At 44.0% G+C, this 14,052-nt stretch overlaps 1 protein-coding gene across 1 annotated transcript in view; it reads left to right on the plus strand.

Moving 5' to 3' along the window:
* LOC139374364 (MAM domain-containing glycosylphosphatidylinositol anchor protein 2-like) overlaps positions 1-14,052 on the plus strand; it is a 180,618-nt gene that overhangs the window by 58,129 nt on the left and 108,437 nt on the right. The window contains exon 3 of the mRNA XM_071115401.1: positions 11,887-12,061. Coding sequence (XP_070971502.1) covers positions 11,887-12,061 — 175 coding nt within the window. The remainder of the gene's footprint in view (positions 1-11,886; positions 12,062-14,052) is intronic.

Here is a 14,052-nt window from a genome sequence, read left to right on the forward strand (position 1 = left end):
CCAGTTTACAAGCAAAAATTCAAGCAGGAAGCAGCAGTGACTCGGTCTATAAAAAAGTGGTCAGACGAAACGGATGCTAAACTACAGGACTGTTTTGATAGCACACACTGGAATATGTTCCTGGATTCTTCTGATGGCATTGAGGAGTACACCACATCAGTCACTGGCTTTATCAATAAGTGCATCGAGAACGTCATCTCCACAGTGACTGTACGTACATACCCCAACCAGAAGCCATGGATTACAGGCAACATTCACACTGAGCTAAAGGGTAGAGCTGCCGCTTTCAAGGAGCGGGACTCTAACCTGGAAGCTTATAAGAAATCGCGCTATTTTACCTTTATTTAAGTATGCAAGTCAGTTAACTTCTTATGGTATAGGGGACGCTTGCATCCCACTCTGCCAAAAGCCAGGGAAAATGCAGCGCGGCAAATTCAAATAAATTATATAAAAATTTAACTTTCATTAAATCACACATGTAAGATACTAAATTAAAGCTACACTCATTGTGAATCCAGCCAACATGTCAGATTTTAAAAAGGCTTTTCGGCGAAAGTATAAGAAGCTATTATCTGATGATAGCACAACAGTAAACAAAGAGGGTAGAATATTTCAACCCTGCAGGCGCTACACAAAATGCAGAAATGAAATTTAAAACATGCCTTACCTTTGACGAGCTTCTTTTGTTGGCACTCCAATATGTCCCATAAACATCACAATTGGTCCTTTTGTTCGATTAATTCCGTCCATATATATCCAAAATGTCCATTTATTTGGCGCGCTGGTTTGATCCAGAAAAAAAAACAGCTTCCAAATTGCGCAACGTCACTACAAAATATTTCAAAAATTGCCTGTAAACTTTGCCAAAATATTTCAAACTACTTTTGTAATACAACTTTAGGTATTTTTAAACGTTAATAATCGATCAAATTGAAGACAGGTCTATCTGTGTTCAATACAGGAAGACAACAAACCAAGCTACTTTTCAAGTCTTGACCTGGCCGTGTGGTGGCAGGACAACAACCTCTCCCTCAACGTGATCAAGGCAAAGGAGATGATCCTGGACTACAGGAAAAGGAGGACCGAGCACGCCCCCATTATCATTGACGCGGCTGTAGTGGAGCAGGTTGAGAGCTTCAAGTTCCTTGGTGTCCACATCACCAACAAAGTAACATGGTCCAAACACACCAAGACTGTTGTGAAGAGGGCACAACAAAAGCTATTCCCCCTCAGGAGACTGAAAAGATTTGGCATGGGTCCTCAGATCCTCAAAAGGTTCTAAAGCTGCACCATCGATAGCATCATGACTGGTTGCATCACTGTCTGGTATGGCAGTGAGTAGTGCACATGGTCCAGTACATCACTGGGGCCAAGTTTCCTGCCATCCAGGACCTCTATACCAGGCAGTGTCAGAGGAAGGCCCTAAAGATTGTCAAAGACTCCAGCCACCCTAGTCATAGACTGTTCTCTCTGCTACCGCACGGCAACAGGTGCCGGAGCGCCAAATCTAGGTACAAGATGCTTCTTAACAGCTTCTACCTCCCATCCATGAGACTCCCAAGCAGCTAATCAAATGGCAACCCAGACTATTTTCATTGCCCCCACCCTCTTCTACGCTGCTGCTATTCTCTGTTATTGTCTATGCATAGTCACTTGAATAACTCTACCTACATGTACATATTACCTTGACACCGATGCCCCCGTACATTGACTCTGTACCGTTGCCCCCCTGTATGTAGCCCCGCTATTGCTATTTACTGCTGCTCTTTAATTACTTGTTAATCTATCTCTTTTTTGTGTGGGTATTTTCTTAAACTGCATTGTTGTTTAGGGCTTGTAAGTAAGCATTTCACTGTAAGGTCTACATCTGTTATATTCGGCGCATGTGACAAATAACATTTTATTTAATTTTGATTTGAATGTAGCGCGCTGTTCTGTTTCAGCATACTATGTAAAATATGCATTCTAAGTATATGCTGGTATGGACTTTGGAACATAGAGGCCATGTCAGTCTTGCCTATACTAATTACTAATCATACTACATACCATTTTTAACACACTGTTTACAAAAAAGGTATGTGGTAATAAACAAATATCAACATAGTAGACTCACCCATACTGATCATTCTTAATCTAATGCGCAATTGCATTGTTTCCCTCCATTCCTTCATTCCTCTTATCTGATTATCAGCTGTAGTAAAACACACGTGGGTCTTAAAAGCCAATTCCTTTCCTCAATAGCATGCTGCGAATTCTGACAGATGACAAGCAGATAAGGGACAGATAAGCAGATATGACATCACTACATTTTAAAAAATTTCACATACTGTAAAACGTTCTATTTACGCATATCCAAAATGGTTACGAAATACGGGTATTCGGACATAGCCGAACACTGGCTCTGTTTCATTGTCCACACTAGCATGCTGCGTAGAATGAGGTAATGTATTGGGCATACATTCTACTGTACGAAGTACTGTATGGTATGTACGAAGTACATGGGCTCTGATTGGAACATGGGCTCTGATTGGAACATGGACATGGCTCTGATTGGAACATGGACATTGGCTCTGATTGGAACATAGACATGGGCTCTGATTGGAACATAGACATGGGCTTTGATTGGAACATAGACATGGGCTCTGATTGGAACATGGGCTCTGATTGGAACATGGACATGGGCTCTGATTGGAACATAGACATGTGCTCTGATTGGAACATAGACATGGGCTCTGATTGGAACATAGACATGGGCTCTGATTGGAACAGACATGGGCTCTGATTGGAACATAGATATGGGCTCTGATTGGAACATAGACATGGGCTCTGATTGGAACATAGACATGTGCTCTGATTGGAACAGACATGGGCTCTGATTGGAACATGGGCTCTGTTTGGAACATAGACATGGGCTCTGATTGGAACAGACATGGGCTCTGATTGGAACATAGACATGGGCTCTGATTGGAACAGATATGGGCTCTGATTGGAACATAGACATGGGCTCTGATTGGAACAGACATGGGCTCTGATTGGAACATGGACATGGGCTCTTATTGGAACATGGGCTCTGATTGGAACACGGACTCTGATTGGAACATGGACTCTGATTGGAACATGGACTCTGATTGGAACATGGACATGGGCTCTGATTGGAACATGGACATGGGCTCTGTTTCAATGTCCACACCAGCATACTCCTTTCACGGACCTGGAACTGGTTGAGATAGACATTTTGTCTATCCACACCAGATTCTACCATTTCCTATTGAGTATGGCTTTTTGTGGAGTGGCGTTTGCGATGTAAACTAAAGCGTTACACGTCTCAGACAGAACAAAGTTCAACACCAGCGTACTACTGACAGTGCAGTAATGGATTGGGAATTGGTATGTAGTCAGTCACTCCCCACCAAGATATCCTGTCTCTCTAGAGCAGTGGGGTTTAGTATTCTGAAGGTGCTAATGTTTGAGTGGGTGTGTGAAGTCTGCAGTGACAAGGAAGTAATACATGTTAACATTCTTTTCAAGAAGCCGTTTGAAACTCCAAAGTGTTCGACAGTTCAAAAGACACCCCATATTATGGGGAGGATTACCCTTTTGTGCAGGAAGCTCAAGTGGAGTCTCTGACTTTAGCCCTTCCTCTGCCATATCCTCCCAGTTTAAGCAGCACTGCACTGTCTTTTCCTGTCTTCCTCCTCCACCCTGTCTCTTCCTGTCTTCCTCCTCCACCCTGTCTCTTCCTCTCATCCTCCTCCACTCTCCCTTATTTTGATATGGAAAGGACAGGAGGGAGGGAGAGTGAGAGGGGAGCGAAAGGGTGTAGCAGACAGAACCTTGTTATATCATCCCTTGCTTCGGTACATTAAGTTAGTAAGTTAGTTAGTTAATTACACACTGATGCACCTTCCTTCCTCTCTCCTCAGACACACACACACACACACACACACACACACACACACACACACACACACACACACACACACACACACACACACACACACACACACACACACACACACACACACACAGTCAGAGTCCAAGATCAATTGTGCCGCTGTCACAGACCAACCAGCAGCATACCACTGCTGGCATGCCTCTGAAACTAAGCAGGGATGGTCCTGGTCGGTCCCTGGATAGGAGACCAGATGCTACTGGAAGTGGTGTTGGAGTGCCAGTAGGAGGCACTATTTACCAGGGAAAAATATCACAGGGCAGTGATTAGGGTCATTTGCCCTGTGTAGGGGAATGTTAACCTGGTGTCCACCTGACTCTATGATCCCATAGACAACAAGTGTTGCTGACTGACTGGCAGATCCCACAGACAACAAGTGTGGCTGGCTGACTGGCAGATCCCACAGACAACAAATGTTTCTGACTGGCAGATCCCACAGACAACAAATGTTTCTGACTGGCAGATCCCACAGACAACAAATGTTGCTGACTGGCAGATCCCACAGACAACAAGTGTTGATGACTGGCAGATCCCACAGACAACAAGTGTTGCTGACTGGCAGATCCCACAGACAACAAGTGTGGCTGACTGGCAGATCCCACAGACAACAAATGTTGCTGACTGGCAGATCCCACAGACAACAAGTGTGGCTGACTGGCAGATCCCACAGACAACAAGTGTTGCTGACTGGCAGATCCCACAGACAACAAGTGTTGCTGACTGGCAGATCCCACAGACAACAAGTGTTGCTGACTGGCAGATCCCACAGACAACAAGTGTTGCTGACTGGCAGATCCCACAGACAAGTGTTGCTGACTGGCAGATCCCCTAGGCTGCTGCTTATGACAGACCGCTGAGGCATTGCGTGCTATAAATAGCCTGGTGAATGGGGACGCTGGCCTGTCTTTTCCCACACTGGAGACTACGTCACTGCAGTGTGCTGATCGGGGGCTGAGTCGCTCCTCTCATATGCCAGTCATCTGCTGTTGCTGCAGCTGACTAGCTACATGCAGGCAAAACCATCAACCGCATCATAGCCCTGCTGCATGTGTGAACGACAAACAAGGCTAAGAACAGATTCTTCTTCTCCTCTTTCCGAACATTCTGTGACGTGCTTCATCATCGTATTATAGGCTACATCCAGTGGCTTTGATAGACTGGATGGAATACATGATTAGCACATGCTGACTATGAAGCCACATTACAAATACATGCATTACTGTATTTTGTGTATACTGTATTTTTTGTACATCATATTGTGTATATTGAAGCCTATACAGTATAACGCATCTCTAAGCATATTGTAAATGTGACATTATAGCTACATATACTACCGTTCAAATGTTTGGGGTCACTTAGAAATGTCCTTGTTTTTGAAAGAAAAACACATTTTCTGTCCATTAAAATAACATAAAATTGATCAGAAATACAGTGAAGGCATTGTTAATGTTGTAAATGACTATTGTAGCTGGAAACGTCAGATTTTTGATGGAATATCTACATAGGCGTACAGAGGCCCATCATCAGCAACCATCACTCCTGTGTTTCAATAGCACGTTGTGTTAGCTAATCCAAGTTTATCATTTTAAAAGGCTACTTGATCACTAGAAAACCCTTTTTCAATTATGTTAGCACAGCTGAAAACTGTTGTGCTAATTAAAGAAGCAATACAACTGAGAAATTGCCAAGAATCTGAAGATCTCATACAATGCTGTGTACTCTCCCTTCACAGAAGAGCACAATCTGGCTATAACCAGAATAGAAAGAGGAGTGGGAGGCCCCGGTACACAACTGAGCAAGAGGACAAGTATATTAGAGTGTCTGGTTTGAGAAACGCCTCACAACGTCAACAGTGACTCTGGGATGCTGTCCTTCTAGGCAGAGTTCCTCTGTCCAGTGTCTGTGTTCTTTTGCCCATCTTAATCTTTTTTTTTTAATTGGCTTTTTCTTTGCAATTATGCCTTATTGGCGTTGAGACTGGTGAGATTGAGATTAGCCTTTTAAAGTGATAAACTTGGATTAGCTAACACAACGTGCCACTGGAACACAGGAGTGATGGTTGCTGATAATGGGCCTCTGTACGCCCATGTAGATATTCCATCAAAAATCAGCTGTTTCCAGCTACAATAGTCATTTACAACATTAACAATGTCTATACTGTATTTCTGATCAATTGTATGTTATTTTAATTCAAAAACAAGGCCCCAAACTTTCAAAAACAAGGCCCCAAACTTTTGAACGATTGTGTAGATCAAGTTCAAAGTAATCCTTTACAGAAAAATAATGCAGTTTTGAAACTGCAGCAAAAGCGCAGTAACTGCAGTCAACTGTGGTATTTTGGATGCAGTAACTGCAGTCAACTGTGGTATTTTGGATGCAGGTAACTGCGGAATATACTGCACTCTAACACCTCGATCACAATGACAGCGTCATTCCGCAAAATGTTACTCAGCATCATCTGGATATGTGTGCAACAAAAGTTCAAAGTTCTGCTACCATTTCCGTCAAGCCGTCTCCAGATATAGTTTGATGCACACGTTCGATAAATCCAACCTATGTACCACACAGAACACCCTGCAACTGCCATTGGAAATGAATGTACTTCTGGTGTACCAAAATGCAATGACACTGTCGCTGTGATCGAGGCGTAACTGCAGTTATACTGCAGTCTGACTGCAATCTTTTTTCGTAAGGGGTACCTATGAGACCTGACTATACAGTGGTCCATCAGGAAAATCTTTGTTTGTTTTGTCATTAACAGCCGCTAGGACTCAACCAAGTCAGATAGCATAGTTGACAATGATAATATCTGCAGCATTGTCCATTGTCTTTCATTGTCCTAGTCTGTTCAGTAGAACTGAGTCAAATTGGAATTCTGAATGCCATTGTTTTTTTTTGGGGGGGGGGGGCAGTGTTTGGGGGCCAGGAAGTTTTAAAGCTGCTTTCTCTCTATTTACTGAGTAAAAAGCTACAGCGGTTTTACTTCAATCCAAACTTTGAGGTTCAAGTTGCTGAGAGAGAGAGAGAGAGGACATCCTATTAACCCCCCCACCGAAAAGAAAGCCGTGTGTAGTTAAGCCCCATGAATTCCAAAGCTGTTCCTTAACCAACACCAATATGTGTGTAAACAAATCCATGCAACCAACCATCTTGAGCAAAGCATGAAATGTATTTTATCCCCCTGATCGCCACCCAAAGCTAGGTTGTGACTCTGTTCGGCCTCAGAACGTGCCTCAACAACCAGTGGTATTATTATTATTTATTCTTCCCTCCACACCCGTGGTGCCGTGAGAAAAGTAGATCACCAGACCAAAAGTTATCTGTCTTGGAATATGGGGGTGTGAAATGTTTCAAATTAGCCAGTGAGAGGGGATGATTTGCAGGTTGGAGGGGGTGGAGGGTGGAGGTGGTGCAGGGTGGAGGTGGTGCAGGGTGGAGGTGGTGGAGGTTGGAGGGGGTGGAGGGTGGAGGTGGTGCAGGGTGGAGGTGGTGCAGGGTGGAGGTGGTGGAGGGTGGAGGTGGTGCAGGGTGGAGGTGGTGCAGGGTGGAGGTGGTGCAGGGTGGAGGTGGTGCAGGTTGGAGGTGGTGCAGGTTGGAGGTGGTGCAGGGTGGAGGTGGTGCAGGGTGGAGGTGGTGGAGGGTGGAGGTGGTGGAGGGTGGAGGTGGTGCAGGGTGGAGGTGGTGCAGGGTGGAGGTGGTGGAGGGTGGAGGTGGTGGAGGGTGGGGTGGGGGTGGCTGCACAATGCCCGCCCCACACGTAACCTTCTTGAATGGATCTCTGCTTCAGCTCCGTGGACTGCAGATCCCGCCTTCCCCGCTCATAAGTAGCCCGTACAGGAAGGCTCACACGGGCCCCAGCCAGGTCAATTCCAGGGCTGAATGGACAATTTTCTCTAATTGTCTGCATGACTGCCAGAGGGATTGTAGTATAGTGGGAGTGGAGTGTACAGTCGTGGCCAAAGGTTTTGAGAATGACACAAATATACATTTTCACAAAGTCTGCTGTCTCACTTTGTATGATGGCAATTTGCATATACTCCAGAATGTTATGAAGAGTGATCAGATGAATTGCAATTAATTGCAAAGTCCCTATTTGCCATGCAAATTAACTGAATCCCAAAAAACATTTCTACTGCCACAAAAGGACCGGCTGACATCATGTCAGTGATTCTCTCGTTAACACAGGTGTGAGTGTTGACGAGGACAAGGCTGGAGATCACCCTGTCATGCTGATTGAGTTCGAATAACAGACTGGAAGCTTCAAAAGGAGGGTGGTGCTTGGAATCATTGTTCTTCCTCAGTCAACCATGGTTATCTGCAAGGAAACACGTGCCGTCATCATTGCTTTGCACAAGAAGGGCTTCACAGGCAAGGATATTGCTGCCAGTAAGATTGCACCTAAATCAACCATTTATCGGATCATCAAGAACTTCAAGGAGAGTGGTTCAATTGTTGTGGAGGCTTCAGGGCACCCAAGAAAGTCCAGCAAGTGCCAGGACCATCTCCTAAATTTGATTCAGCTGCGGGATCGGGGCACCACCAGTACAGAGCTTGCTCAGGAATGGCAGCAGGCAGGTGTGAGTGCATCTGCACGCACAGTGAGGTGAAGACTTTTGGAGGATGGCCTGGTGTCAAGAAGGGCAGCAAAGAAGCCACTTCTCTCCAGGAAAAACACAAAAGCTTGTCCGGTGAGCGTTACCATCATTCCTGTGTCATGCCAACAGTAAAGCATCCTGAGACCATTCATATGTGAGCTTGCTTCTCAGCCAAGGGAGTGGGCTCACTCACAATTTTGCTCACTCACAAACAGCTGCCTCTGATTGAGAACCATGTCAGGCCAAACACAGAAATAGAAAAACATAGAAACACAAACATAGACTGCCCACCCCAACTCACGCCATGACCATACTAAATAAAGACAAAACAAAGGAAATCAAGGTCAGAACATGACAAGGAAACTCCCCAGACCTTAATCCCATTGAGAACTTGTGTTCAATCCTCAAGAGGTGGGTGGACAAACAAAAACCCACAGAGTCTGACAAACTCCAAGCATTGATTATGCAAGAATGGGCTGCCATCAGTCAGGATGTGGCCCAGAAGTTAATTGACAGCATGCCAGGGCGGATTGCAGAGGTCTTGAAAAAGACGTGTCAACACTGCAAATATTGACTCTTTGCATCAACCTCATGTAATTGTCAATAAAAGCCTTTGACACTTATGAAATGCTTGTAATTATACTTCAGTATTCGATAGTAACATCTGACAATATCTATAAACACTGAGGCAGCAGACTTTGAAAATTAATATTTGTGTCATTCTCAAAACTTTTGGCCACGACTGTAGTCTAGTGTGGTGGAGGTGAGTGTAGTGGGGAAAGAGAAAGCCTTCAACTGAAATGTGTCTTCCTCATTTTACCCCTCTGAATCAGAGAGGTGCGGGGGTCTGCCTTAATCAACATCCATGGCGCCCGGGGAACAGTGGATTAACTGTCTTCCTCAGGGTCAGAATGACATATTTTTACCTTGTCAGCTCGGGGATTCTATCTTGCAACCTTTCGGTTACTAGTCCAACGCTCTAACCACTAGGCTACCTGCCACCCCCATATACAGTATATACTGTATATGTAAATGAGGCTGATTGTATATGTCAATTATACTGATTCTATATACTGTATATGTAAATTAAACTGATCATATATACTGTACTGTATATGTAAATGAAACTAATCTTATATACTATATATGTAAATTAAGCTAATCGTATATACTGTATATGTAAATGAGGCGGATTGTATATGTCAATTATACTGATTGTATATACTGTATATGTAAATTAAGCTAATTGTGTATACTGTATATGTAAATGAAGCTGAATGTATATGTAAATTATACTGATTGTATATAAGATATATGTAAATTAAGCTGATGGTATATACTGTATCTGTATATGAAACATCCATTCAGATGGATAGCCAGGTGGCAGGAGACTGGTGTTCTCATCCTCCGCCCTTCTCAGATCACTAATGCCAGGGATGCCTAGTTTCTTGTTGCCTTGTTTCAGATGCATTTCTCCTCCAAACACTCAAATACATGAAATACTTAATGTGGGCGGCAGGTAGCCTAGCGGTTAGAGCATTGGGCCAGTAACCAAATGTTTGCTGGCTAGAAGAATCTGGCAGTGTTCCCTTGAGCAAGGCACTTAACCCTATTTTGCCCCCAGGACACCATGGCTGACCCTGTAAAACAACACATTTCACTGAACCTATTATTTAAAAAAAATTGAGACTGCTTATTGCACAGGTTTAGTGCCGAAAATACCTCAAAGAGTTGCATGGAATTGTCAGAGCTGTTTTTCTGTGGTTCAGTTATAGTTCTGGTGTTCTCAGAGTTCTCATGCTGTATGGAATCCAGACTCACTGGACGGCGTTGGACTGTAAGACACGTCGCTGTCTCACAAGAACCACTCCGACACAAGCCACCTTGTAAATATTTGATGCGCTTTGTCCTTTTAATGGCTTTTGAGTAGCGCCACAGATATACATTTCACTCAGTTTTACCATCAATATTTTTGATGTTTTATTTATTTCCCCTTTATTATTAAACCAGGTAGGCCAGTTGAGAACAAGTTCTCATTTATAACTGCGACCTGGCCAAGATAAAGCAAAGCAGTGCGACAAAAAACAACAACACAGAGTTACACATGGGATAAACATAAGTACAGTCAATAGCAATATAAACATCTATATACAGTGTGTGCAAATGGAGTAAGGAGGTAAGGCAATAAATAGGCCATAGTAGCGAAGTAATTACAATTTAGCAAATTAACACTGGAGTGATAGATGTGCAGGTGATGATGTGCAATTAGAAATACTGGTGTGCAAAAGAGCAAAAAAGTAAATAAAAACAATATGGGGATGAGTAAGGTATTTGGATGGGCTATTTACAGATGGGCTGTGTACAGCTGCAGCGATCGGTAAGCTGCTCAGATAGCTGATATTTAAAGTTAGTGATGAAGATATAAGTCTCCAACTTCAGCGATTTCGTTCCAGCCATTGGCAGCAGAGAACTGGAAGGAAAGGCGGCCAAAGTAAGTGTTGGCTTTGGGGATGACCAGTGAAATAATATACCTGCTGGAGCGCATGCTACTGGTGGGTGTTGCTATCGTGACCAGTGAGCTGAGATAAGGCGGAGCTTTACCTAGCAAAGACTTATAGATGACCTGGAGCCAGTGGGTCTGGCGACGAATATGCAGCGAGGGCCAGTGTGCATACAGTGTGCATACAGGTCGCAGTGGTGGGTGGTATATGGGGCTTTGATTACAAAACTGATGGCATTGTGATAGACTGCATCCAGTTTGCTGAGTAGAGTGTTGGGGGCTATTTTGTAAATGACATCGCCGAAGTCGAGGATCGGTAGGATAGTCAGTTTTACGAGGGTATGTTTGGCGGCATGAATGAAGGAGGCTTTGTTTTCGAAATAGGAAGCTGATTCTAGATTTAATGGATTGGATTGGAGATGCTTAATATGAGTCTGGAAGGAGAGTTTACAGTCTAGCCAGACACCTAGGTATTTGTAGTTGTCCACCTATTCTGTATGTATCTATTACAGTATGATATGTTGTTGCTGTTCTTAAAAGAGAGAATATTATTGACAAATAAAGAAAATGTGTGGTACTATTGATTTTTATTGATTGTTGTTTATTCACAGGCTGAATAAAGCCCATATTTGAAAAAATAAACATTATTAGTCCATTATTTGACCTCTTCTAAAACATGCACTACATTGGCTCATTTGAATCCAGAATAACAGGTGTGTTTTGCAATATCATTTATCCCATGGCTGACCCAATTTACCATCAGTCCAGCCTGTTGTCCATAGCATTAGTCCTCGGTCAGCAGATGTCACCTCTGACCTCTTATCTCTTTCCCACACCAGATCCGATGGACCAAAACAGCCGGTAGCGCCTCGGACCGCTTCCAGGACTCCAGTGTGTTCAACGAGACCCTGCGCATCACCCGCATCCAGAGACTCCAGGGAGGACGTTACTACTGCAAGGCTGAGAACGGCCTGGGCTCCCCGGCCATCAAGTCCATCCGAGTGGACGTCTACTGTGAGTGGACAGGCCTCGGTCGCCTGCCTGCCCTTTTCTTCCACTGCTCTCCCCCGGTGTTCGCAGCACACATCATCAGACCTGTCCTTCCCCCCCCCCCCCCCCTGAAGATTGCCTGTGTCCACTTAACCATGCCTTGCGTTTACACTACTGAAGGACAGGTATTCACTCACTCTCTCCTAGTCCTTACCCTCCCAGGCAACATGACGTTGTGGCTGAATGAAAGTCATTTTAAAGCAGGTTAACGCAACGTGGCTTTTTGAAATACATTAAGGTCTAAAAAAGAAAACCACCACAGGTAGGACATTGCAGTGAAAGAAATGTGCCCCCCCCCCAGTAAATAACTAAATCTACCTTACTCAGGACAACCCAGGTGTTAATTGCAGACAACAGCAGCCATTTCTCTGCGGATGCTGCCATCATATAAGTGACATTGCTGTTTTTATTCACTCAGTAATGGAACTGCCCCCCCCCCCCCCCCAGCTGTGTGAAGTCCTGACAGTACACATAGCTGAAGAAAAGGATAGCTCTGAAACAGAAGGGGATTGTGATTTCCAAATGGCACCCTATTCCCTACATTGTGCACTACCTTTGGCCACGGTCCATAGGGCTCTGGTCCAAAGTAGTGCACTATATAGGGAATCGGATGCCATTTGGAATGCACAATTAGACGCTTGAAGTCCTGCTGCCGATTCCTACATTGCAAATGTGGAAAAGCAGCAACCACACCTCAGGAAGTGTGTATTAAATACCCACTGGGAAAAAAAACTGGTTGAATCAACATTGTTTCCACGCCATTTCAACCAACAAAAAAAACATATATGTGATGATGTTGAGTCAATGTGGATAACTGATTGGATAGGCAAAAAGTAATCAATGTCATAGGATTTCATCTTTCTTTCACCCAACCTTTAACCTAAATCCAACATCATGGTTGATTTCACGTTGAATTCACATTAGTTGGCAACTCAACCAAATGTAAATAAAAACTAGACGTTGAACTGACGTCTGTGCCCAGTGGGGGGAGAGTTCACCCAAATTGCAAATCTAATTTTATGGCTATAGAAAATAGCTTGTGGACCCAGAGAGATAGCCACACATTGGTGTTCACTTTGAATTCTCAAGTAGTACTTTATAGTGTTTCATTTGTGCAGCCGTTTTAGGTCTTGAGAGACGGATTGGGTTCAGCATTTAGATGGTGAATTCATTAATCGTTCTAATTGCTCTGTTTATCAGGGCTGATAATTGCAAATTGACTGAAATGAAGCATTATGCAGATACTGCTAGTTTTAGTCCATCACATTACTGGTGTTTGCACACCTCACTCTCTCCAAAGCAGCGATTCAATTTCCAAATGTCAGAGGACAGACATAATGTATGGGTTTACTGTGGCAGGCTAGATGGATATACTTACCCTCTGTGGATGAGTTGTATCTGAACTAACCCTAACCCCTAGAAGCTTTACGCTGCAATCTCCCCCTTCTCCTTCAAAAGAGTCAGCTACAAATTCCTCAACCCCAACAAATTAGGTTGATCGAGTCAGCGTCTCCATGTTTGAAAATCCAGTGTGCCCCGGTAGCCGGGAGCTGAAAAAGACAAAAACAAGACAAATGTGGTGCGTCTGCACTCTGTTCTTCTGAGAGAAAGGAGAGAAGGAAAGGATAGATGTGTTACTGCTGAGATACAAGATAAATAAGAGGAGGAGATGGACAGTGGCAGACAACATTGCCAGGGGGAGACAATGAGCCACAGAGCCATTACCCCTGACTCGGAGATCAGAACCCTTGCTTATTGTCTCATGTGTGCTCCACTGGGGGAGTCTTTAATCCATCCTGCCCTCTTTGCTACACCAGCTGATCAAAGCAATGACACGTGTAGCTGTTTCGCTGCCATTCAGAGATGCCGTGTTGGAATCCTTGCTGGTTGGTGATAAAGCACACGGATGACCCTGATTGAGGGTGTCTGACATCAAATTAGAAACTGTACAGACT

Source organism: Oncorhynchus clarkii, chromosome 19 (genome assembly GCF_045791955.1).
Source record: "Oncorhynchus clarkii lewisi isolate Uvic-CL-2024 chromosome 19, UVic_Ocla_1.0, whole genome shotgun sequence".
In the NCBI taxonomy this organism is placed as follows: domain Eukaryota; kingdom Metazoa; phylum Chordata; class Actinopteri; order Salmoniformes; family Salmonidae; genus Oncorhynchus; species Oncorhynchus clarkii.